This window comes from Juglans microcarpa x Juglans regia, chromosome 1D, assembly GCF_004785595.1.
Source record: "Juglans microcarpa x Juglans regia isolate MS1-56 chromosome 1D, Jm3101_v1.0, whole genome shotgun sequence".
In the NCBI taxonomy this organism is placed as follows: domain Eukaryota; kingdom Viridiplantae; phylum Streptophyta; class Magnoliopsida; order Fagales; family Juglandaceae; genus Juglans; species Juglans microcarpa x Juglans regia.
In genome coordinates, this window is record NC_054594.1 from 39,376,209 (window position 1) to 39,402,455 (window position 26,247).

At 34.3% G+C, this 26,247-nt stretch overlaps 2 protein-coding genes and 1 pseudogene across 2 annotated transcripts; all 3 read right to left on the bottom strand.

Annotated features, from left to right (window-relative positions):
- Positions 1 to 1,561: 1,561 nt before the first annotated feature.
- LOC121251453 (outer envelope pore protein 37, chloroplastic) lies at positions 1,562 to 5,995 on the bottom strand. Its single transcript, XM_041150716.1, has 6 exons — positions 5,512 to 5,995; positions 4,791 to 4,880; positions 4,519 to 4,689; positions 4,226 to 4,320; positions 3,583 to 3,703; positions 1,562 to 1,880 (listed from the first exon to the last, which is right to left on the bottom strand). Exons 1-6 carry the CDS (start codon positions 5,863 to 5,865, stop codon positions 1,749 to 1,751), a joined length of 963 nt encoding a protein of 320 aa, XP_041006650.1. The 5' UTR covers positions 5,866 to 5,995; the 3' UTR covers positions 1,562 to 1,748.
- Positions 5,996 to 6,961: 966 nt separating this feature from the next.
- LOC121251443 lies at positions 6,962 to 12,894 on the bottom strand (annotated as a pseudogene).
- A 1,494-nt stretch (positions 12,895 to 14,388) lies between these two features.
- On the bottom strand, positions 14,389 to 18,593 carry LOC121240449 (probable uridine nucleosidase 2). The gene is made up of 9 exons (XM_041137915.1): positions 18,264 to 18,593; positions 17,576 to 17,691; positions 17,346 to 17,405; positions 16,613 to 16,798; positions 16,426 to 16,530; positions 16,025 to 16,121; positions 15,210 to 15,317; positions 14,976 to 15,111; positions 14,389 to 14,693 (listed from the first exon to the last, which is right to left on the bottom strand). Exons 1-9 carry the CDS (start codon positions 18,310 to 18,312, stop codon positions 14,564 to 14,566), a joined length of 987 nt encoding a protein of 328 aa, XP_040993849.1. The 5' UTR covers positions 18,313 to 18,593; the 3' UTR covers positions 14,389 to 14,563.
- Between the last annotated feature and the right edge of the window lie 7,654 nt (positions 18,594 to 26,247).

Genomic DNA, 26,247 nt, shown 5'->3' on the forward strand with positions numbered 1-26,247 from the left:
CATCAACCCCTTGTTCAAACTTCAATGTAAAGCATATGCCTATAGACGTTCTCCTTTTATTATATATGATTTTATTAATTCAACTTTCTGCAGACTGCATAGCTCACTGTACAAAAACTTCTAGCCTTTACAATTTGTTACAGAAATGATGGTACATATTTGATTGCTGTTGGTTTTTTGTTCCATCTTTTGGGTAAACGACTCCAACAACGTGCTGTTTCAAGTTTGTTTTTATTTATTTATTTGAAGATCTTCAAATAATGAAACATTCTATTTTCTAGTTTTACTTTATTTAATATGAGTAATATTATATATAGTCGTAAAATATGTAAATGACGTGTAATTTTTTTGAAAAATAATGTGATTTATTATTAAAAAATTAATTTTCTTTTCATATCAGTTTCGCATTTATTTATTTTTTTAAAAATAATTATACGATATTTATACACTCATGACTATAACTATTATTTATATATATATATATATATATTCAATTTTCTTGGCAGGCTGTTTCTGATAATTATTTTGTAGAACGCAGTTGAAGGACTAAAAGCTCTGAAGAGATTGGGTATGTGCTGGCAGAATGCGATACCAGCTTGGGCATTTCGTATCCATTTGCTCTGCTGTGAGGTCCCAGGAGCAATGTTTTTTAGTTTGGATTCTCACAAATGACGGTTAGTTGACATTTGACTAGATTTGACATTTAATGCTTCAGCATCCTAGATATTAATACTGTTATCTAACATTGGCCGGTGGTGGACGACAACGAACACCTTTTACTTTTCTTTCTCAAATGCACGGGTTCGGTACAGAAGATAGAATATCACAAGATTACAAGGCCACCACAGTTCATCTTTCTCTGCAGAATTGAGGATAATACATAAAAAGAAAACAGTAGCAACATCGATTAATTCCTCTGATGTTATGTTATTCAAAGCTGGGCACGCGCTTGACAGCATCATGGCCTTGGCTCTTTAGACAACCGGTTTCAATTACTAAGCTCAATGAAGAATAAAAAAGATGTATAAGAAGAGAGGATCCATAAGGTTTATTGCTAAATCACCAGTCTCAAATATCCTTAAAAAATTCTATTTACAGTCCTGAGTAAGGGATTGCATGTACAGTCTCATTAATGAATAAGGGTAAAAAGGAAAAAAATCATTTTAAAAATGATATTATTATAATTTTAAATTTTTTTTAAACATAACTGTATAAGCTTGTATGAGTAGTCTTAATTTGGAGACTGTATGTAAACTAACTCCATGCTAAATTGTGCTGCATGAGAGAGAGGAACCTTGTAAGGCACACTCTACTCTGTTTTTCACTTCGACTAGGCTGACATCCGGAGCAATGTTATTAACCAAAACAGAGAAATATTATGAACTCTTGATTGCTGATGAAGCTTTACAAACATGCCCACACATGATGCTGCAAAATGGATATTTTCGGAAGGGAGAAAATTAGCAATGAACATCATTCAAACAGGAGATGGCCATTCTCATGTGGTTAAAACTTAAGATTCTCCTATCTCTGGGTTTCGTGATGACTACTAAAAATATGATTTTAGAAGACGAAACAACCAATCGATGTTCATTATGTAGCAACCAGCATCATTACAACGGCAGTGTGCCAATACTGCACTACAGTATAAAAGAACATCTAATGTATCAGAAAGGAAAACAAAACTTATTTACCATGCAGATCCAACATCTAACGTATATAAGAAAGGGAAAGAGGCCACAAGAGAGTCATATGTCCCATCTCTTTTTGACCCGAAACATTAAGGCCGAAGCTTTGATGTCATCTTGCGGCACCTGAAGCATGAATTGCACTTTCATCTTCAGTGGAGCTGTCTTTGATTTACCACCTTCATCTCCAACCTGAAACCAAATCATTATGAGGCCATGAAAAAAGTGAGGTACAATTTCCAAGGAAAATTAAGAATTTCCGGCAAATTTAAACAATTAATCCATGGCTGCAGAATTGATACGCACTTTGTTTCTAGTTACTTCCTATGCATTCCCAAAACTCTGCTTTGATAGCTTTTAGTGATGGATACAGTAAGAGTGTTGAAAGTTGCCCTTCTTATAAGCTAGTGCCTTAACCAAAGAAAAGACAGTTTTGATAGAATGCTAGAGCTTTACATCAGAATTGATAGATAAGTTACTGATGTCTTTTGATCATTTGAGTATCTTTTTTCGATAGGTTCATTTGAGTATCTTTATGAGCACCCAAAGAAAAGACAGTCTCAACCAACCATAAAGCTTTCTTTTTATGGGTACTTAAATAACCCAATGATCAAAAAACATCAGAAAAATATCTGCAAGTCCAAAATCCCAACACTATGTCTGGAGGGAGAGGAGGGAAGGTGAAATCCATCTTTTTGAGAGGAAAGAAATATAGAGGGATCTCCACCTCCTCCATCCCACCCACTTACCCGTCCTTGTACTGAACAGTGTAATAGTGACTATTGAGGTCATGTCCTAACAAAAGAAAAGTAAGGCACAAGATTATATTAGACCCATTCTCTGAAAGGTTGAAAACCTCCCCTTCTCCCTCCAGCTGAAACCTTCCACCCCTCAACAGTATCTCGACAGAGGAAGGGAGAAGCCTACTCTCCTCTCTAGAATCAATCCCCTCTCCTTGCTTTTTCCCCCCCTTTTTTTTTCTGTACTTTTCTCTTTCCTTTTTGTAGTTCCCTTCTGCCGCTCCTGTCCAATCTCCACTCTGTTTTCTCCTTCATTCCCTCCCCCTCCTCCCTTCGTCTTTCTCCTCCTTCCTCTCGATTGCCTTTTCTCTTCTTATTCTCTAATTTTCCCCATTTTAGTCCACAATTTAGAGGCTAGATATACGATGGCCCACCCACCAATAGCCTACATACACCCCATCATCAGCTCTGCCACTGCTTGTCATTTCCATGCCACTCACCACCCATTCTGCCAATGCATGAACGTCACATGCTGCCCTTCCTAAGCCTCTTTCAACCTCTATTTTGAATGCCAGCCTATTTTGGCTGATCACATGCTTGGCTACTGACCTTGTTTTTTTTGTTCCATTTCTCTTTTTCTTTTCTTATTTTCCTCTTTTTTATGAAACTTTAAAACTCAGATCCGCAACCAACTGCCACCCACGTGCTTTGCTGAAAGTCTCCTTGTGTCTGGTCCACCAATTCCACCAATCGGATTCATCTTTTGGCCGCTGTGAAAGTCACCGGCACGGGTGGTTTCCACGTGCCACTGTGCTCTACTGCAGGTCTTTTGCGTTTCCTTTTTTCATGAGCTCCATGCTCTTAGCTGCAATGTGGGACTGGATTTCCAACAGCTCCTCAGTTTGGTCTTCTACTGAGTGTACTTTTCAGTAGTCCAACTCTGAACTATCTCAAAAATTTGGTGGTGATTTCTTCTAGGCATTAGGCCAAGAAACATGAGACTGGCACAACAAGCCATTTCCAGATTTATCCATTTTTATTTCTTTGCTGTGTTATAAGGATTGGGTGTTTGTTGGGGTTCCCTCTCACACCTTTTGTACTTGTTATTTTAATTAATTCCTATTTTCCAATAGAGAAAAAAAAAAAGCACTTACCCAAAGAGAAGCCCAACCAAGGCGCACCTCTGAATCATAACCAGCTTTAAACTTGAAGTCCTTGCCATATGTGTGCTTGTACACCGCACTCCAGAAGTTGGAATCAAAATTGTAAAAGTAGCTGGCCATTTATCAGAATCAATAACAATTTTTACAATCAAGCTGGAAAGATTTGGATGAAGTAGAAGAACAGGTAAAAAAATAAAGTCCAATGAACAATAGAGTAAAAAACCTGCATTCTCCAATACCCTAAAAGATTTTGTATTTCTAACTTGTAGTGGACAGTTGCCATATATGGGCAATTCCTTGATGGGCTCTGGGGGCTAGAGACTATTGGAGATTTTGAGAGTTATCAACCCCTTTATGAGATGCATACTTACTAAAATTAGAATATGAAGATTTTTTACAGTATTCCAACATAAGCATCATCTTATCAGCTTGATCGCTAGCATATTAGTAAGATGTTTTTTGTATCCAGGTATATAATAGTGCAACTAGTTTGAGGATTCAGTTACAACGGATAAAATTAAACTAGAAGAGTACTTATCTAGCTGTTAATGAGACCAAAGGCATGAGCCACAGAAGGAAACATTTTCAGTAACTCGATGAGAGAGAGAGAGAGAGAGAGAGTCTAAGTTCTAACCTCAATTTGTCTGAAGGGCCAAACTGACGCTTGAATGCAAATGAAAATGCATTTGAAGGTAATGAAATGCTTGGGATAAATGACATTTCCTCATCCTGCAGTACATTCAAAAGTTCAATAACATAGTCCAAAAAATGGAAACAAAGAAAGGATGGAAAAATAAACAGAGACCTAAATTCAAACAACTGCTCCATTATTCAGAAGAGACACAGAATATCACACTTCTAACCACCAGGCACTTGTATCACACGGAATTTGGAAATAAAGTCAAATGAATTAAATGAAATGCAAACCTTGTAGGAGTATCTTAGTTTCAAATCTTCATCCCTGAATTGAGCCGTGCAGACTCCATTCAGAATTTGGCTTTTTAGAATCCCATTTATAGACAATGTTCTCTTTACTTCCTCATCTTCTCTTTCCTCAACCGATACTTCACCGAGGGGAAATTTAAGAGTTGCTCTTGGCTGTAGAATTACGAAGGTAATCAACGCCCCCACAGCACCAACACTTCAAAACATGGCTAAAATGAGAAGAGACCGCAAGTTTTGCTAAGGATCATACTCACCATAGCAACAACTGGAACTAGAGATGACAATTCCAATGCATAGCCGGGATCATTAAGGTTTGCAACCATCGAAAGCTCTCCTTGTTGTGCCTGGAAGTGTACGACATGTTTAAAAAATATCACAAAATTCTGAAATGGTTTACATAAATTACAGAATCATAGAAAAAGGAACCAAATTTGGCCGAAGAAGCATTACATGGAACAACAGCAATAAATATCACGCCTAGATTTCTCTAATATAAAATATGAAAAATCCTCACAAAAAGGAAAAACCAAGGTTCAAACTTTAAAGCCCGAGGACATCACATTCGCGTTACATATGAAGAAGCTCTTAAAAATGAACAATAATTTTCAATTAAATCATAACCAGATCCCTAGCACGTAGAACAGTAGGAAAGAAATAGAAATCTCCACATTTTCAATAAATATGAACGGTCAGAGTCTAAAACAAACCTTAGTCACTCCAAACTTCAATTGCGAGAAGAATTGAATCTTTAAACTTAAAAAAAATACAAAAAAACAAAATACACATCTCAAAACCACACAATAAAGACTTTACCATCTCGGGAAAGATAGTAGAGTCAAGTAAAACCCAACCAAGCAACAAACTTTTTAAGAGTTTCATCTCAATGACTCAAAAAGAAACAAAACCCATCTCTCAAAACTACCCAACATTCCAGAAAACCAAAATCCATTTTGGGAGGAGGGAGTGTTTTTGGACCTTGACATCATGGGCAGCTCTGAGCTGCAACCTGGGGCCAACCTCGAGGGAGGCCTTGAGAAGGGCATTCTGGTCCTCGACATCGTAGTGGATGGAGAGGTGCTTGGAGATGAAGCTGACTTGAGGTTGGATTATATCACCATTAGTATCGTTTTGGAAAGAGAACTTGAGCTTGGCGAGGGTGTTGAGGAACTTGCAAGAGATCTTGTGGAAGAAAATGGAACTATCGCTATCAAACTCGGAGGTTACTCTTATGGGCGGCCTCTCAGGGAAGGAGAACGTGGGTTTGGTCGGCGGTGGTGGTGGAGGTGGTAGTGGTAGTGGTAGTGGCAGTGGTGGAGGTTGTTGGGCCATGTGGTTGGGGCTCGGCACAGTTGCTCTACTTCTTTGTTTGCTTTGTATCTGAAAATTAAACCATCACCTGCAAATCGGTGGAAATTGGAATCGGTGAGGAAGAGAGAGAGGAAGTGGGTGAGTTTGGAGTGTATTACATTTTTATTTTTATTAATTTAGATGTTTTGTATGCTTTGCATGATTTTTTGTGGCGGAAATCTAGATAGAGAATGTATGACTCATTTGCTTTGCTTCGATAATTCAGATTTCATTCTCTTTCCAAATCAGAGGCATATTTTCCAATCGAGGATCCAGAGAAAAATAAAATTTTCATCCAACATACTTAATAGAATAAATATAGATATCAGTCATTGTTGAGAGTAATAATTTTGTATACATGATGTGACATTATATAGATCATACATCTCTCAAATCTAAAAGAATAAATATAGATAAAAGTCACTATTGAGAGCATCTATTTTACATACATGATGTGATATCATCTAAACCACACATATCTTCAAGTGAGTGTTGGAAATAATCAACTAGAAGCAGTCATACAGTAAGTATAAAATGTACACTACTACAATAACTTCTCTCTAATATTACTCATTGTTGAGGTGTGTGTGGAAAACCCTGAGCTAAAGCCAAATAGGCCAGTTGCTGTCTTTAATTGATGAGGCAAGCGGTATCAAATTTTAACAAGCCCCACTCGTACTCGTAGACGAACTTCTATTATCCAAATACCTTGCAAATTAATATCTTTTCTAACTCTATACTAGAATTGGGTGATCTAATTCACTGTGTGACATAGGCATTATAACAGATCGCATAAATATCCAAACACATCTTATCTTTCATGCATTGTAAGAGATCTCTTCAAGCTACTCAAAATACGGTCGCTGAAGTTAGGAAAACTTGAATCGATGTTTATGGAGCTTTTACAAAATATGGTCCTAAAACCAACCAAAACCATATATGTTCCTATATTATGGTGGAGCACTCGAATTTGTTTTAAGTTCCACGATTATGGACACTCAGAACTGGTTCGAACTTATAAAAATCAGAACTGGTTCTAAGGGGTGAGGCTACAGAGAGACGGACAAAGAGAGGTATATAATGAACAGTCATTTCTATATTGTAATGTCATTTCTTCACTCACACTTACTACCTATACGGTATTGGCGACTCCCCCGCTATTTTTCCCCCCTCTATACATTTTAAAAGAAAACAAAAGGAAAGGAAAAACGAAGACTATTTCTTGTCGTTGTCGTTGTCTGTGCTGGATTACATAAACAGACGGAAGCATTCAACTTATACTGCTCACTCGACCACCCACTTTCAGAGTACAATCTATAGAAAGCCCTTGTAAAACCCTGCCATCAATGCACCAACGCCACGGGAGAAGACAGACAGTTCTCCTCCCATGCATACACTTGCAGGCACAGATACTAGCAAATCCTGTTGAAAAAATATGTAGAATGCCAAGTAATCAAGCATTATTCACAGCAACTGGCTTTCCACGTCCCATTGCAAATCCTTTTGTGCCATCTGGCATTCGCGGCCCAGGAGGTTGCTTGGCTACAGTTGGTGTCTCAATATTGATTGTACTATTTGAAGGTGGAGTTCCCACATGATTTACACGATTGTTGACAGTATGGTGGTGGTATTGACCCCGCCCGCGTCCCTTGCCTCGGCCACGGCTACGAACTCTCTTCTGCCCACCGTCCTTCTCATTGCCGTGCTCCTCTCCCTAAACCAAATAATTGAGAAGAATAAAAAAATACTGTAATAACTAAAACTGTTTTCGGCTAATTCATTGGCACTTACTGTATGTTCATGCAAATGGACATCAGACTGTTGGTCATTAAACTCCAATTTTATCTGGTTTTGCTGCTGATCATCTGTAGAAGTATCATCTCCCTCAAAGTTCACTTCCCCATCATGCCCCTTTTTTCCTCGCACTGAAGAAGGTTTTGACTGGGAATGGAAAATTTTTTAAAAGAAGCATCAATGGACTATTTCATAGACATTAAAACTAGCATAGACATCAAACAGGCTCTATCAAACTTAACCTAGAATTGCTTCCAACTAAAACAACTGCATCAGAAACTACAGGAACATACTCTAGATTTTGGGACCAACCAAGATTGCATATACAGTGTCGGATTTTCATGTTTTCATTCATACACATGCCCACACTCAGTCACTCCTCTTGTTCAATTCCTGGATCTTATTGTTTGAATTAAATCATACATTTATTCCAGAAGGTATTCAGGTTGAGAAGGAAATTCTTTTTGCCAATAAACTGGCTGGCTATTTTTTATTTGTTAACAATTACTTTTGTTTTAGTGTTAAATTGTAATATTTATTTACTTATTTTCTAACTTGTGGAGTGTATTAGTGAATACACCATCACTGACTCAAACAAAGAATAAAGAAGAAAAATAATTCAATATTGACACATACCGTGCGTCTATGCATTAAGCGGACCCTCAGGCCACTCCTCCAGTTCCCCTCATCATTTAGCTCTGCAACCTGCAAAAATAGGATTTAGACACGTGTATAACAAACAAAGAGGAGATATTACTCTCATATATCAGAAAACAAGAATACTCACTGCTTTCTCAGCCAGCTCAACAGATTCATATTCCACAAAAGCATGCCACTACATATGAAACAAAGGGTCAGGTATTACTTATTAGACTTTCACATTCAATTGATTATTGATTTAATAAAATTAAAATTGGAACTGCAGTAATGCTAAATTACTTCATCGAGTGTGCCATCTCAAAATCTTAACTTTAGATGATAGTCTATCGTAAATTAATTATAAAATACAATGATAGTCTATCGTAAATTAATTATAAAAAACAACAATAGTCTATCGTAAATTATCATAGGTTCCTCCAATGACTTCGATTCATTCAACACTAGTGATTGTGTATGGCAATTGGCAAGAGAAGACATTTCTAAAAGGGCCCACTTGGATCCTTAGAATATCTCAGTATAGCTATGAATAGTAGTGTTTTGAGTTAAGATGTTTTATTGGATTTTGGGAAATGAGAAAAAAAAAATTGAATAAAAGGTTTATAAAGTTAAGAAATTGTTTGAATATTATTTTTTAATATTATTTTTGTTTTGAAAATTGATTTTTTTTTTCACATTTTGTTTGGAAGTTGGGAAAAGTTGTAATGATTGGGTAGTAATTAGATAAAAAAAAATTGAAGATTTGGAATTGAAAAATGTTTTGTGTTTTGAGTGATTTTTGGGAAGGAAATATCTTAGAATACTTGAAAACAGTTGTGTTGCCAAACGGACCCTAATAGTTACATTAGCATAACCAATGTACAATAACGTTGGCTTTTTCTATTTTTCTTACCTTTCTTTTTAAGGAACTTATAGAGACATGCATAATCGTAGCTCCATCTACTTTCAAAGTCCACCATGTGGCGTGGTAGCAGCAAATACTAAGGCTATGTAGTGACTCCATGATATTTATATTTGTTAGGAAATGGTATCAATGTAGTCAAAGCCAAAAACAAATACAATTTCTGACAGAAAAACTGACCCCACTAAAAGTTAATGAAAGAAATATTACAAACTTTCTTTTATTGGCATCGGGCGTCCGGAAACAGCATCCCAATTAATCTCGGGGGTGCACAGGCTCTCGGCAAGGAGTTTCTCGCAAGTGCACATCGGGTAATTTAAGGAAAAATCCCTCAGTCCGATGACCCCTTGTGATACCTCATATGATAAGAATAATGGTAGGTGGTGAATGAGATCTCACATTACTTGGGAATGAAAAGTTCTTGCTCTTTATAAGGTTCTAATAGGGCTCTAATTGTATTATTGACTAGTTATTTTGGAGTATAGGCTATGTGGTTTGGGCCTTCTATTGGAGTGTTACAAATAGTATCAGAGCCAGTTTATTGTGATACTTATATGATAAGGATAAGTGTAGGTGGTGAATGAGATCCCACATTGTTTGGAAAGAAAAAGTTCTTGCTCTTTATAAGGTTCTAATGGGACTCCAATTGTATCATTGATTAGTCCTTTTGGAGTATAGGCAATGTGGTTAGGGCCTTCCATTGGGGTGTTACAAATGGTATCAGAGTCTATCCCAACCAGAAATGTGGGACTTGAGCCATGCCACCTACAACAGATAGGCCCGACGAAGACGTCGAAAATTTAAGGGGGAAGATTGTGATACTCCATATGATAAGGATAAATGTAGGTGGTGAATGAGATCCCACATTACTTGGGAAGGAAAAGTTCTTGCTTTTTATAAGGTTCCAATAGGATTATGAAACTCCAATTGTATTATTGACTAGTCGTTTTGAAGTATAGGTCATATAGTTAAGGCCTTCCATTGGGGCACTACACCTCTAGAGATTGTTTGCACTCAAGGGAATTTGAACCTTAGACCTGTAAGGAGCATACCCCCAAGCCCAAGGCCTTTACCACTTGAGCCATCCCCTAAGGGTTAGGAAATATTACAAACTTAACAAAAGAACCACCAAAAATAACTTTCTCAAAAGTGTGTCTGCTTGCATGCTTACCTTGTTAGTGAAATGCATACTATCAGATTTTCCTGATCTGGGTGCAGAAGAAGCTCCCCCATTGGAGGTTTGAGGCTGACAGGTGCGAATTGTCTTCACACTACCAAAGGAAACGTCAACACATTCTAATTTTACTACTGATGAAGATTTTCCACAAGCAAGGGATTGGATTTAACATTTTTCTAGTAGAAGTGTTATGAATATTGATACCTTCCCACAGCTGAGAAAACCTTCATTAAGTTTTGGTGGCAATGATCTTCAGGTAAGTTTTCAGCAACAACTATGCGAGACTGACAATGAAAACGAGTATTAGATGATGACGATGATAATAATAATGATAATAAGTGACAACAAAGCTTAGTTCTTGGGAACTTTAAGATATAGCATAAAAATATACATGTAATGCATTACATGCAAGTTTTAGAAAACATGTAACTTTGCAGCAAATAGAAATGTAATGCATTTCATGCAAGTTTTAGAAAACAATCATTCAGAAAATGCTTGCCTTAAAGGGAATAGAAGAATATCATGAACAAAGAAGCCAGCCATCTTTAATGACAAAAAGTAAGTTATTTTTTTTATGACAGGGAACTCCGGAGACCGTGCAAACGCAACATATCTTTGCCCGGTTAAACCCCGACAAAAAGTAAAATCATATGAAACAACATAGAGAATATAACCAACTTGCAACTCCTCCATATCCAACTCAGTCAAGGAATGCTGGCGTTTAACTTTCTTTCCATCATCACCAACTACCTGCAGAGCATGAGGAAAATATCAGAAAAAGAGAGTGATATGCAACATAAATAAAAGTGAGGTATGTGAAGCAAGCGTGTACAGATAAAAGTGAAGTACATGAAGCAAGAGTGTACGGAGAAACTCACAAGCTTCGATGAGTTCCGCAAAACAGTCGCCAGTTGGGAATGACTACTTATGAGAGCCTTGATCTTCTTGAAAGATGCAACAACAGATATAGGCACTATATATAGAGAGAGATTACTAGAAGGAATTTAAAATGGTTGGTCGACTTCCAAAACAACAAAAGTTAAGCAAACTTCACATAGATTAATACCCCGTAACAGTAACTTCACCAGAAACAGGAGAATTAAAAATGTGAACATGATTTTGAGGGTATTGGCGTTTGCAACTTGCAAGACTATTAAGACGCAGCAGTTGCTAGTGAGCAGGTACTATGGAAGAAATCATTTGTGCCGTAGAAAGCAGAGCAAGTGTACAACGGGGTTTGAAACAAACGATTCCAACTGTATGATAGACGACTAAAACTAGAATAAAGTAACAAGGAAATTACCAAATCCTTCAGGATCTTTGTTAATGAACCTCATCAAATGGTCAGTTGTAGCCAAGTTTAGATCACTGAAATAATACTCCACCTACAGATTGATGTCATACAGAAAGATCAAAAGGCAAGACTCGAACCAAGGTGATAGAAAACATACGTAGCATTTCAACGATTTAAATTATATACCAGAGTGTCACCAAAAACTGAGATAGAAATTGCACTTTCAAGGAAGTTTTAAGCAATTCCATTCAAATATACCACCCATGCAGTATTACTTTTTATCCATCAAAAAACGAATAGAATTAAAACAAGATAATGTACCGAAAAACGAATTGAAAATAACAAACAGCAAAAGAACTAAAAATAGAATTAAAAAGCAGTTCGAAGTTGGTTCTGAATCCTCTGAGCAGTGAAGCTTCACGTCACCTGATTCAAGATCTTCTGAGTAGAGTCCTCAGAGAGCTTACTTTTCGAAGACGAAGTGGGACCGTGATCCGACACGATCTGAGCTTGGTGGTGTTGGACTGCCACTTCTTGCTCTCCGCCAAAGATACAGCCGCCGGCATAGTACTGATGATGAGGATGCGGATGGTAGTGAACCGGAACGTGGTGAGGAGAATGGTGGTGATGAACGGGGATCGCGTGGCCGTGAATCGGTACATGAAACGGCGGCGGGGTAGGAGGAGGGGAGGAGGAGGAGGAGGAGGAGGGACAAGGATACGGGGGGTTGAGTGGAAGGCAGAGTGATGGGGACGAACTCGGGGGCCTGGGCGTTGAGTCGGCTGAAGGAAACGTTACGGGTCAGAGATGGATCGGAGTGAGACAGAGAGGATAGGGAAGAATCAGGGACTGCAGGTTCCATGTTGATAGAATCCGGGTTCAGAAGCAGTTGAGCCATCTAATCAATTTTCATTCTTTTTCTGCTCGCTAGGGTTTGTGCTGCGGGGAAAAAGGAGAGAACCCGAGCATGTATGTATGTAGTAGAGCCTGGGTTTCTTCTCTCTCTAGTGGAAATCAAATGTGTGGGGAAGTTGGGGAGGTGGGTGTGGTGGACTATATATAGACAGTAGAGATGAGCTCCATTGATTCGACGGAAAGCTGAGGCGGGGCCTACCTAGTCCGACTGGACAGCGGACAGTCGAGGCCCCGAGGCCTGGGAGGGAGGGAGGCATCCCTCCGGACTCTCTCCCTCCCTTCGGTTACTGTCAAATAATCCTATGACTATGACTGCTGGACTTGTTAATGGATCTTATATTATAATTGTATCTATATATATTTTTTTATGCAATATATATCTGATATTCCTAGTAACATATTCTTAAAAGAGTGGTCCCACTCTTACAGTATTTTTTTTATATTTTTTTAATACATTTAAATATTTTTAAAAAATAAAAAAATATATATTAATATATTTAAAATTACTTTCTTAATCATTAAATTAAAAAAAAAATTTAATTAACGGTCGAATGGAATGGATAAAATGAAAAAACAAAATAATTTTATTCTTCTTAAAAATATAATTGTCAGAAAAAAAAGTAACAAGAAAATTTACTTTTTTTTTTTTTTTTGAATGTTATAATTTACTTTGTTATTAACTATTAAGAAAAAGCTACACTAACCGTTTCAACATCCCGCTTGACGTGGCAATCCATGGAGTATGACTTAATAGATTAAAAAGTTTATCCTTCTTCAACCTCCCTTCTGAAAAAGTGAGGAAGCCTCTCTGAAGTTTGAAGAAGCCGAAAACATAGATTTTCCCTCTTTTGTCGAATTTCATCTCATTCATGATGAAGATCTGCTCTCCCTTATTTCCGTCCAAGCCTCCTTCTATCTCGAAAATGTAGTTTTTCCCTCTCCCTTGTTTCCGTCGAATTTCATCTTCTTCATGATGAAAATCTTATCTCCCTTGTTTTTGTTCAAGCCTCCATCTCTCTCGAAAACGTAGTTTTTCCCCTCTCATTATTTTTGAGAGTTGGGTGGGACATAGACTGAGGCGAGGTGAGGCTATGGCTTGGTGATGGATCTGACGTGTATGGTGGTTACTGCCATGACTATTGTGAAGAGCCACTGAACATACCCATGAGAAGGATGAAGCTACGATGGTTGTCGTGGTTCTCGGTAGGTAGCTAGGTGACTACTCCGAGTTACTCCCTGATTATTTTTTTATTTATTTTTTATTCTCGCGACATTGTGGTGGAGCTTGGTTAAGTTGAAGTTGCAAGTTTGTTAAGTTGTCGTGGGAGGATGTCGTTGCATGACGATGGACAGAATGTTGCCATGAGGATAATTGCTCCAATTTTGGGAGGATTTCTAGGGAAGAATGAGAGTTTTAAAAGAAAACGTTCTTTCTGATTCCGTCGGTTACAGAATGAGTAACATTTGAGAGATGATGAAGAACGTGGAAGTTAAAAATATTTTATCCATACTCGTCCTATTATAATAAAGATATAAATAATAATAATAATAATAATAATAATCTGAATTAAAATTAATAGCGTATCAATGACAGAATTCTTATAAAAATGACAATAGTATAATAACAACCATAATAGAATGTTCTAACAATATGAAAACACATAAAACATATTTGAGTAACGTTATATATAATTATAGAGTGCACAAGCGCTGTAATCATTTTGAAAAATAGTAGGATTTATTATTAAAAAAATAATTTTTTTTTTATGTGGATCCCATATTTATTCACTTTTTTCAAAGTAATTGCATGACACTTGCACACTCACAACTGTAACTATCATTTCTCAACTTATTTTATGGTCTAAATTTTAGGATCGTGTTGTTACAAACGATGATCATCACGAGGACGGTTAACTACGACCTATGTCCTCTGAATTATATATCAATCAGTTGTTTGAATGCTTCGAGAGTCCATGAGCCGCTCCATTAACAATTTGACAACAGCAGGAGCATCAACTGTGACCGCAACCTTCACTGTGGGTTTATCGGTCCATTCGGTGACTTCGCCAAACCTGGTTCATTGCAACGAAAGTAGAAACGAATTAGCATGTAGGGTAATTAGTTTGATTACAATGGCTCTTGCCTTTTTTTCTTAAAATATGTAAATTAGGATTTCAATTACAATCTTAACTCTATGCTGGACGAAACAACTTAACCAAGATATTACTTGGGCGCCTTTAACCATCCATGTCATTATTATAATTAGAACCCCATCCTCTGATACAAGAATATGGCATTTAAATGGAAAAGACACCAACCATCAAGCTGTTGATTTTAACCGGACAGAGTCGTACCTTTTCTGTTTGTTGTATAATATTGTTAGTCCCCTTGTGATGCCACAGGTCTGGACTCTAACAACACCTTCTGTGTATGTGATAAGTGAAGGGTCAACAGCTGCAAGAAGGGCAGTTGGATCATGAAGGTAAACTCCTGCATAAAGATGAAAACCAGCTTCAGAAAATCGAATGGTTACCTACCAACTCTTCAAGCTTCATCTGCTCATAAAAAAAGAACAAAAAAAAACAAACCATTCGTGCTGTATGCATCGTCATGATAAGAGAAGTACACATCTAAGATTTTGCACAAGTACTGGGCAAATTTCCCGTCTGACCTTGCCAACTTCTCTCTATCAGCATCTATAATGTGTCAAAATTGATGAAAGTAAGATCACAGTGAAAGAAGAAACTGAATAGAATCATGCAATATTTACAAATTTAAAGTGTTAATCTCATACTTTGATTGGCTTTTCTATTTCTAATTGGGTGCATCTCTTGTAAACGTCTTGTGTAGTTGGACCACGCCCTCTGCCTTTTTTTTTTTTTTATAAATAAAATCTTTGATTAGTTTTTTTTCATATTTTTTAATCTTTGTATACAATCTAAAGCAGCACCATGTTGTGGGAATAGGTTTCTGAAAGTTCAATGATTTAAATAATTTACTTGACAGGGTATTGAAAAATTCTCTACCTTCAAGAATATTAACCATGTTACAATAAACAAGAAATTGTGGTGTTTTGACAAAAGAAATCCTGAATGATAATTTTGAAAACCACAGACGTAGGTTTCAAAAATATAATGGAACCTGACTTGATGGAATAAAATTTATCTTAACAATAAAAGACCATTTTTTTCTAATGAGTAATACTGTCGTGATTGGTGGATCCAGTCTCATTGAAGACACGGATCTAAATTTACTAATAGCACAACAGAATCCATATCATTGGCCAGAACTATTGGGACATGTCTTAGAAGGTACTGACATGATGCTATTAAACAAAATGGTTAATAAATTTTAATTCATAAAAAAAATTAAGAATGAGTACCACAAATTTGCCTAGGAGTACCTGTCAGTACAACTTGATGAGTAACATTTATACCCACGGCCAAAACATCTGCTCCACTTGTGAATACAATATCTGCAGCATCGGGATCACCAAAAATCTGGTCACCCAATCCAAGTTGGCAGGAGGGTGTAGGAAGGAAATGACCAGTCAAGGAGATCAGTAAAAGATCTGTTCTAGAAAAAAGTATACAGATTGCTCCATAAACTTTACTACCAAAGCTTCTTCTGAGATAAAAAGTTTAAGAAGAGAGTACTTCGCAGAACAATATTTCTAAACTTTTGACAAGGATTTCCACTCTCCTCCCATCCCTCCATTTGACATGCTTGCAAGTTGGATAAATCACTGATCTACGTATATTAAAAGTTTATGTTGGAAATGGAGTCAGCAAACGTGTAACTTACATTGGCCTCTGCTGCTGGATTCACATTCCCATTGACTGCAAAAGCACCACCAAGAATAACAATCTGCCCAATGTTCTTAGAAAATGCAGGATCTTGTTGGATAGCCTATACCAATGCATAACATAATTTAAAATGTGATGGATGATATTCAACATTAAATACCACACTGCTGATCAGGATACTTCACCAGTGCAACATTTGTAAGAGGGCCCAGTGCCACCACTGTGACTTTTCCAGGATAAAGGTTTGCTTGATCAATGAGAAAAGAAGCTGCCGACTGTTCAGTTGGCTTTCCTTTTGGTGGAGGGAAATTTTGGTTCCCAAGTCCATCGGCACCATGAACAAAATCAGCAATACGAAGTTTCGTTCCTTTCTGTAATAAAATGAATGAAGACGCCATGAATTGGTGAACCACAACCTTCCAATCATACCGCACTGCCTACTTGTATGAGTGGTTCGTGAATAAAAATTGTGGAAGCGTGCATGAGATTAAGTTGAGATTAAGTTGAGATTATGTGAGAGAAGATACATAATCTACAATAGAAGTTCTGCTGGAACAAGTTTAGATGCTATCATGTAAACTTAAGTTCGTTTCTTCAGTGAGTTAAGTAGCTCAAAATGAGGTTTCCAATGGAAGCTGATCATTATTGCAACAAGTGAAGTAGTTTTCTTTTATTTTTTCCTCTGTTAAGTTGACAAAGGGGGGAATCTCAGTTTAGTCATCTAGAACGCTATCTCAACACTAACTATAAGTCAGAAAGCATTATGAGCAAGACGAATAGATGCTTTCATTCATTATGAGGCCAATAAGTGATATTTTTTATTGAATACACAATCCCAACAGAATACCCTGTTTATTTTTCTCACGCAAGAATAAAATTACAGGTCTTCCATAGGATCGTGTCTCTGTCTGTACTTACAGTAATTGTGACGTGAGATCCCTCAGCAACAGGGATATCAGTTCTTCCGGCAACTTCAAGCTGCATCATAAACATAAGGGAAGAGCTAACACAGTTAACCTCAAGCTAAGGGAAAAAAGGCTAATTCTAATAGTATTTTAAAATAAATTCAATTCAGCAGATGAAATGATACCGAGAATAACAGATATAATTCAAAATGCCATAAATGAAATTAACATCATCAACTATACCAAATGCAAGGCATTTCTCGTGGCTAGGGTTGTATAAACATTCCCATATATAGTTGTAAGTCCAATCACCTCCACCTCGGGTGACTGTAATGCCAGAAAAATCGCCATGGCATCATCTGCATGCATCACCAACTCAAATGATGACAGAAATAAGAAGAGGAAAAAAAAAAGGAACATAAACATAGATTTTGAAACAAACCCATAGAACCAAATTAACCAATTGCAAATATGGGTTTAGTTATTTTGTTTCCTAAGGCGCCATATCCTATGAACTCCAATCTTTATTGGAATACTAGATAATTTTGCCCTGTTACGATTACAATAAATCAGAACCCTCTAGTGGATAACCAAAAAGACAGAGCTGGTGCGAAAATAATAATAATAAATTTAAATGGAACCCACTAAGCCAATTGCAGAAATGATTGAAGCTATTCGATTCCCCGGGGTCCGATACGATGAGAAGTCCGATATTTAATAAGAATTCTAATTCATTTTCCAGTTGCCGGGTTTTATCAGCAACCAAACAGGGCATGCACGGCGACTTCGATATTAACTCGTCGAATTACATGGATGATTGGTGACCTACGGTCATGAAGTGTAGAAATCCTGGACATCCAGATGATCTTTCAACTGTCCAGAAACTGTTCGTAGAAAACAGGATTCGTTTGGAAAAGAAAAGGCGACTTACCAATGCCAGGGTCGGTGTCAATTATGATCTTCTTTGGTTGCGCTGCCATGGCGACTGATACGAAAAAGGTTATCCTAGTGCGGATTGAATGATTGATTATTTGCGGTAACGATGATTGTCTATTATAGATTTATTTATATGAGGCTGGTGGTGGGAGTGACCAACAGTTTCAGAAACTGGATTAAAGTTTCATTGATAAGTGTCAACGAATTTTGAGCGTGCTTCAGGAATCAGGACCTCCGGTTCATCGCTCGCAGCTCAGCCTGCTAGCTGCACACAACAGACCAGGTTTATTCGGGGATGACAAGATGAGAACTTTCAAACTTTCACGACTTGTGGTGTGAGCATCCAGGACATTTGGGATCGAGGACAATTTCGTCCATCCCGAGGATATTAATTGACGATAATTTTATAAATTGATAAAAGTATATATATCTTTGGAATTATTCGATTAATTTCAAACATTAGACTTTTCAAACCTTCCCAAATTAGCTTCTATTGATTAATGTTTTTTTTTTTGTTAATCCAAACTCGTATCGGTGTTTCTCTGTTTGAGATTGACTTTGAATGCATTACGCAAATAGTAATTTCATCAAACCATTATACAGATGGAATGTGTGAACTGTCTATTGCTAACCAATTTCATTCTCATAATGTCTACACTGAAGATGGCTACAATAACGAAGCGATCCGGAAAATATTTTAACTACAAAGAGATTATACAAAAGTAATAAATAAATATTCATAAATATTTTGAGATTAGTTTTGTAAATTTCACTCTCTCTCATTCTACATTCAGTGTACATGCACAGAGATAAACCAAATGGACATTAAAACAAAAAAAATGGTTCCACAGTGTAGCCTGAATGGCATGGACATATCTATAATATGGGCATGTGCCAAGTGGATTTCCTCTTAGAGTACTCTCATTAGATTAGTTAAAATTAAAGTATATTTTTTTATGAATATAAGATGAATTTAGTTTTTAACTATTCTATTCACATAAATCTCTATATTAGAATAGTCATTTTTTCATCATATGATAATAAAATAATATAAGATGAATTTGACTTTGACTATTTACATCAAATCTCCACATTGAATTATCCATTTATTCATTATATAATAATGAGTAATTAATAATTTCAAAAATATTTTAATTTTTTTAATTATGAATTTATTTTATTTTATCATATTTTACTATTCATTATATTATATATTAATTAGTAATTATATTTTAATTAAATTATGGATTAATATTTTTTTAATTTTCATTTAATGCTATTACCACAAACGTCTAATTAAACTTATCTAAAATTCTATATAAATGTCTTAACTTAAAAGTGTTGTCATAAATGTTTCTTTTATTATGTTTTATTAGATTACTTGGATGTATCAGTACTCTTTGATTACACCCTTTTGCATTGTTATTATATACGTGAGGGTGTTATTTAGTAGCAAATAATGATTTTTTATTTTTTCTTTTCAGGTTTGAAGAGCTTCTTTCGATTTTTTTTTTTCTTTTCAGGTTTGTACAGCTTTTTGTAACAAATAATGGTTCTTCACTTCGAGTAAAGAACTATAGAAGATCTCTCTATCTGGGCGATGCACAAAACAACTTCAAATATTAAATACAACTTTATCCACAACAACATCCACAAAATATAATTTTGTATTTTCACAAAATACATTCAAGTCTAACATCCACAAAATACATTAGTAGGACTTTATATTTTTACAAAATACATCTACATCTTATATCACAAAAGAGAATTCTATTTCCACAAAATAGATCCACAAAAGGAGAACAAAAGAGTCATCTACTATGTGGCTGCCCAATCATATATTTTTAGCATATGTGACTAGGCAGGCACTAAAATCAACATAATAAAATCTACTATATTGTTCTGCATTTATACTAAAATCAGCACAAAAGAGAAAAGACACCAACAACATGAGTTACTTTCCTCCAAAATATGTGGAGGGAGATTTAGATGTGGATGCACATCTATTCAGATTCTTCATTTCTTCATAAACTTCCTTTTGAAGTATTTGAAAGTAGTCATGTTGCATTGCATTCATACCATCTAGATCTAATTTCATGATTTCTATATCAAACTTATTCTTCTTAAGTGTAAGTAATGACATCCGATCACTTTCGGCCTTGGTGACCACTTCTCTCCTATCCACCATACACACAGTTCTATCCTCAGTCATGTGACTTAACGCTTTATTAAATTCAGCATCTTCAGCTTCTCTAGACTTTCTCTTTCTCTCACTTTCTTTCTCACTTTTCTTGCCTAGAGGTCTATCACTAATGATCTCGACGTTGTCATAGAGTGTCATTTGCTAGTGGAGTTGAGTCAGCAATGGTTGGACGTTTCCCAGGCGGTCTCCTCCTTGTGTGCAACATCAACATATGTTAGTTTAAATGAGCCAAATGAGAATGTTAGAGTAAAAATAAGCTCAAGCATTGAAAGAACATAAAGGAGAAGCTAAAAGCTAAATCCAATGAGAATTTAGCTATTGAACCATAAAATGTATCACATTGGAATAGCTATATTCTAAATATTTGAAATATAGCTACAGTAATTTTTAAAGTAATTTTCAAATTTGAAAGACACTATTTATTCATCAAATCTATTTTATATCATTTGTTTCTCTCTCTCGAAGTTTCTATCAACGTCTTTCTAGTTTCTATTTTTAATCCATAATTTAATTAATATATAATATTATGAATAAAATATGATAAAATAAAATAATTTCATAATTAAAAAAATTAAAATATTTTTAAAATTATTAATTACTAATGAATAAATAGATAATCCAATGAGAGTGCTCTACTTGTTTATTTGTAGTTTTTACAAAGGGCTACCTCGTCCTTCAATTCATTGCATCTTCATGTGGGCTGCTTGTCATTCTCTTCCTCGTACATCCACACTACCCAGTAATGGTGTTATTATATTTGGGATTCAAGGCATGGGCACGCCACTTTCCACGCTGCATCCACAGCACGCCTGCTCTTCACCTCCCCCTAGCAATGCAATGGAAGTTCATGAATAATTCCAGCTCCAGAAATAAAGTTCAGCAAATGAATGCACAGGTGCATGAATCAGGATGTGTAGAGACCTTCGTTGGATTCATTCATTCTCCCAATGACTTCTCCAACATGTTCATAAAAAAGATTCTAGCCATAGGAGAGTTTGAGGACTTGTAGTACAAGTTTGAAAAAAAGAAGAAGAGAGAGACTACTCTTTAGAAATAATAGAGAAATAATATTTGTAATTTTAGACTATGCAAATCCCGTATATACATATATATATATATTATTATAAAAAATTGTTTATTTATAACTAGTTATTTCTTGCAAAAATAACTATTTCTTGTTAAAATAAGTTTATTCTCGTCACAAATAATCTATTACAAATGTTCATTTTTTTTTGTAGCGAATACTTTTTTTTAATAATAAATTTCAATTTTTTTCAAAAAGAATATACGGAACTTATACATTCTTAAACTATATATGATATTACTCAAACATAAATGATTTCCCATGAATTTATATAATCAAGTTCCAAGTTTGGTGTCCAGATTCAAACCCCATTAGAGGCATAGCCGTACAATTGAAATGCAGGTCGGCTGTATTTCCTTTTCTATTTGCTGCAGACTTTGTTCCAGTTTCAAAGATTCGGCTCCCCCATTTAAGAATTCTAATCAAATCTTGACCGTATATATAAGCAATATTAAAAATGATCAAAATAATGAAGGTGGGGACATTGAAATCCTATTTTATAAAGATTTTAGTAGATTCGTTTCTCATTAAAGTAATGTTTCCGCGTTTGCTGGCTGCATTCTCATTGGTTTAGTTAAATATATTTTTAAAATTTAACTATTATTACATTTTTTTACATTTACCTATTCATTTAAATTCAATCACCATATTGAATTAGTCATTCACTTTTTATATAATAATAAAATATTATTAAATTAATAATTTCTCATTTAATTTATTTATATCACATTTTATAATTCTACCAATTTAATATTAATAATAATTATATTCTAATTAAATTAATACTAAAAAATCATATTTTCAAAAGTTAGTTAATGTTAATAACAAAAAATATTTGATTAAACTCATCTAAATGTCTTAATTACAAACCAAATAGTATTTACTTAGGGTGAGAAATTAATATTTTAATATTTATTTAGAGTGAAAAATTAGTATTTTAATATTTGGTGAATCAATTGTGGTTCTCTATCTTTGACCAATCACTGTACTAAAAATCTATCTTATTTTAGATTTGACCAATTTAATGTGAGGTGTTTTTTATATTAATTATGTAAATTTTAGCTAACTTTCTAATTTGGCCAAGCCAATGTAAATGCTCTAAGGGTTTTGGCTTGCCCATGTTGTTCCAGGAAAATATCTTTGCCCCAGGCATGCCCTTTCGAAACCACGTGAAGTGCACATGCTTTTCTCTCTTTACTTATCACAATAGCTCTCCCGCTGATAGGACTGTGGAATCTATATTTATTAATTTTTTATAAAAAAATTTACTCATCATCTTTATACTACATATTAGATATAATTTTTAATTTTTTTCTCTTATCAAATATGTAATATGGATGATGAATCAATTAATTTAAGAAGAATAAAGAGTAATGTTACATACAGTCATGGAGTGCAAAAGTCATGTGCAATCGCTTTGAAAAATAATAAGATCTATTATTAAAAAAATAATTTTTTTTATGTGAATTATATATTTATTCACTTTTTTTAAATGATTGCATTGTACTTACATACTCTTAACTGCAAGTATCATTTCTTTTTTTTTTTTTTTTTTATTAGGTTATTGTAAAGCCTATCATTTTTAACTCCATTTATATATATTCAGAAGATATTAGTGATAAAAAATCTGACGTTCATCCTCTAAACGCCTTGTTATTGTGTTTAGAGTTTTTGTTTTATTTTATTTTATTTAGTATCAAATATATCATTCACATAAATAATATTTAATTCGTAAAATTCAATGTTTAAAATTTTCTATTTCAAATTATGTAAGCGTTTTACTTGATGTATTATCCACGTCAGCTCATAAATATAATTTTATACATATTAATCTAATAAAAAAATTGCAATATTAGGTGAAAGAATTCAGGAACCAAGACCATCTCAAAAGGAAGTAGAAATAAGAAAGTCAAAAACTTTGATGAGCAGTACTTAATAGTAATTTTCTTTGTTTGAAATTATCGTAACATATGACGTGTTCCATGATTATTATTCAGTTCAGTTGTAACAAGACAAAATAAGATCATACGTGACAACGTGTTCAATGTCTATCGCTAATCATCTTACTCCGTCCACTTGTGGCTGACACCGGTGACATCTACCTATCTCTACCGACATTTTTGTTTTTTTGTTCCCTAAGCATGATGCTACTAAATATGGCAGTATTTCTTATTTTTTATTTTTATTTTTATCACATGATAATACAAGTAAATCGTGAGTCTCTCGATATTATCCGAGAGACCCAGAATCAGATCCCAATAGCATCTAATAATAACAGCCAAATTCTCTCTCTTTTTTACGTTCCCATAGCTTTATAAATCCATGTTAAAAATATGTTTGTGCCTAAATTATAAAGATAAATGTTTTCTATAAAAATAAATTTATTAATTAATATGAGTTATCATGATTTATTTAATTATAAAATTATTTATATTATAAAATAAATTCAATATATTATATTATGTCAATTTATAAATTTATTGATAGTCGTAGCATTTCTTAATTATAAATCGATACATAATTTAACAATTTAATTTTGGGATTGATTTTATCTCATCTAATCATAGAAGTTGAAAGGGCAGTGCCTGTTAAGAAAAGAAATGAAGGGAAAAATATTTTTCTTTCTTAAGAGTCGAGAAAAATAAAATTGAGATATTGTTTATTTTTATAGATGAGATGTAATGAGTTAATATTAAAGTTAAAAATTAAATAAAATATTATTAGAATATATATTTTTAATATTATTTTTATTTTAAGATTTAAAAAAATTAAATTTTTTATTTTATTTTATATAAAAATTTAATAAAATTATAATAATTAGATGTAATAGAATACGTTGTAAATATAAACGAGAACTCAATTTATCATTGGAATACAAAATGAAGAAGGTTCGAGGTGTTTGTGGGGGACATACGAGGAAAGATGGTGAGCACATACATACATGCATACATTCCCCATCCACCTCCAATTTTTAGAATTCTCACTTGGCACTTGCTGCACCCTATTGTAACGACATTATTTTTCTTTTTGGTAGTCGCACCCTATTGTCTGGTTAACATCCACACTCTCGACAGCTCCTCAATGGTCCATCTTAATGATTATAACCAGACTTCCAACCATACATGTCTATATCATGATACACACACATATATATATATATATATATAATATATATCTTCAATTTTATAAACTAGGATTTTTAAGTGGTTTATATTCGAGGAGACCCTTCACTTCAGTTGAAAAGTGTCCTCACCTTGGGATTTCCACACATACGCCTACCAGGGGTGTGAAAAAAAAAAAAAAAAAAAGGGGGAAAATTGGACCCGATCGGTTTCCGTAATGGCCAAACCGGCTACAATAGGTCTGGTTTCGATTTTAAATTTTTTAAATTATTTTTTTAATATTATATATAAATTATATATACTATATATAATAATATAAATTAATTTAAAAATAAACTGAAATTGTAAAACTTTAGACTAAAATTGATAAATCACATCAATATTTTTTTATCACTTAAATTTAGTTTAAAATTGAAAAAAAAAATCATAAATATCAAAAGATTTGAATTTATATATCAAAGTTGTAAATAACATCACTAAAAAATTATTTACCAAAAAAGAAAAAAAATCACTGAAATATTATTACTAAATTTTTATAACCTAAAAAATTCTCAATATATTATTTTTGATAAGTACATAATATATTAGTAAATTAGTAATATTAATATACATTAGTATATAATGTATATTAATTATAATTTTCATTTTATGGCCTAATACTTATAGTCTAATACTATATTACTATTAGTAATATATTTTAAGTTTACATATAAATTAGTATATAAATCACAATACTAAATAATTACATATGAAATAATGATACAGTAATACTAATACTATCACTATAGTCTATCAATAATATAGTTATAATAAATTAAACTCACTATATATAACAAATACTAATATATAGTTATTCTAATCACTATAACTAATACTAATATATATACTAATACCAATAGTCTAATATAGACTATAGTTATACTTAGACCAATAGTCTAATATAGGTATACTAATAACTAATACTAATATATAGCTATACTAATAGCCTAGTATTAATACTATTATATTGTCTAATCTATTATATAGCTATAACTAATACTAATATATCTACTAATATTTAATAATCTAATATAGACTATAATTATAGTTATACTAATATAATTATACTAAATCACTATAACTAATACTATACTATAGAATTAGATATAAATCACCATAACTATTTTTTTTAATAGGTTAAATCACTATAACAATATATATATATATATATATATATATATATATATATAATATACTATATATATTAATATCACTATAAACGACGTCGTTTCGTCTTTCCCACCCCCCAACACTCAGATTTCCCCTTCGATCCCAAAAGGCAAAAGGCAAAAATCACTTTCAGTTCTCTCCCTCCCCCCCCCCCCCCCCCCCCCCCCCCCCCCCCCCCCCCCCCCCCCCCCCCCCCTCCCAGAAAACCATAGCATCCCTCTTCAGCAGCCCAGCCCCTCCGTCGCACCCTCCAGTCCCTCCCTCGGCAGTCGCACAGCTCAACCCCCTGCACGGTACTCTCTCTCTCTCTCTCTCGTTTTTTTTTTCAATATGTTTAGCATCATTAGATGCTTTTGAATGG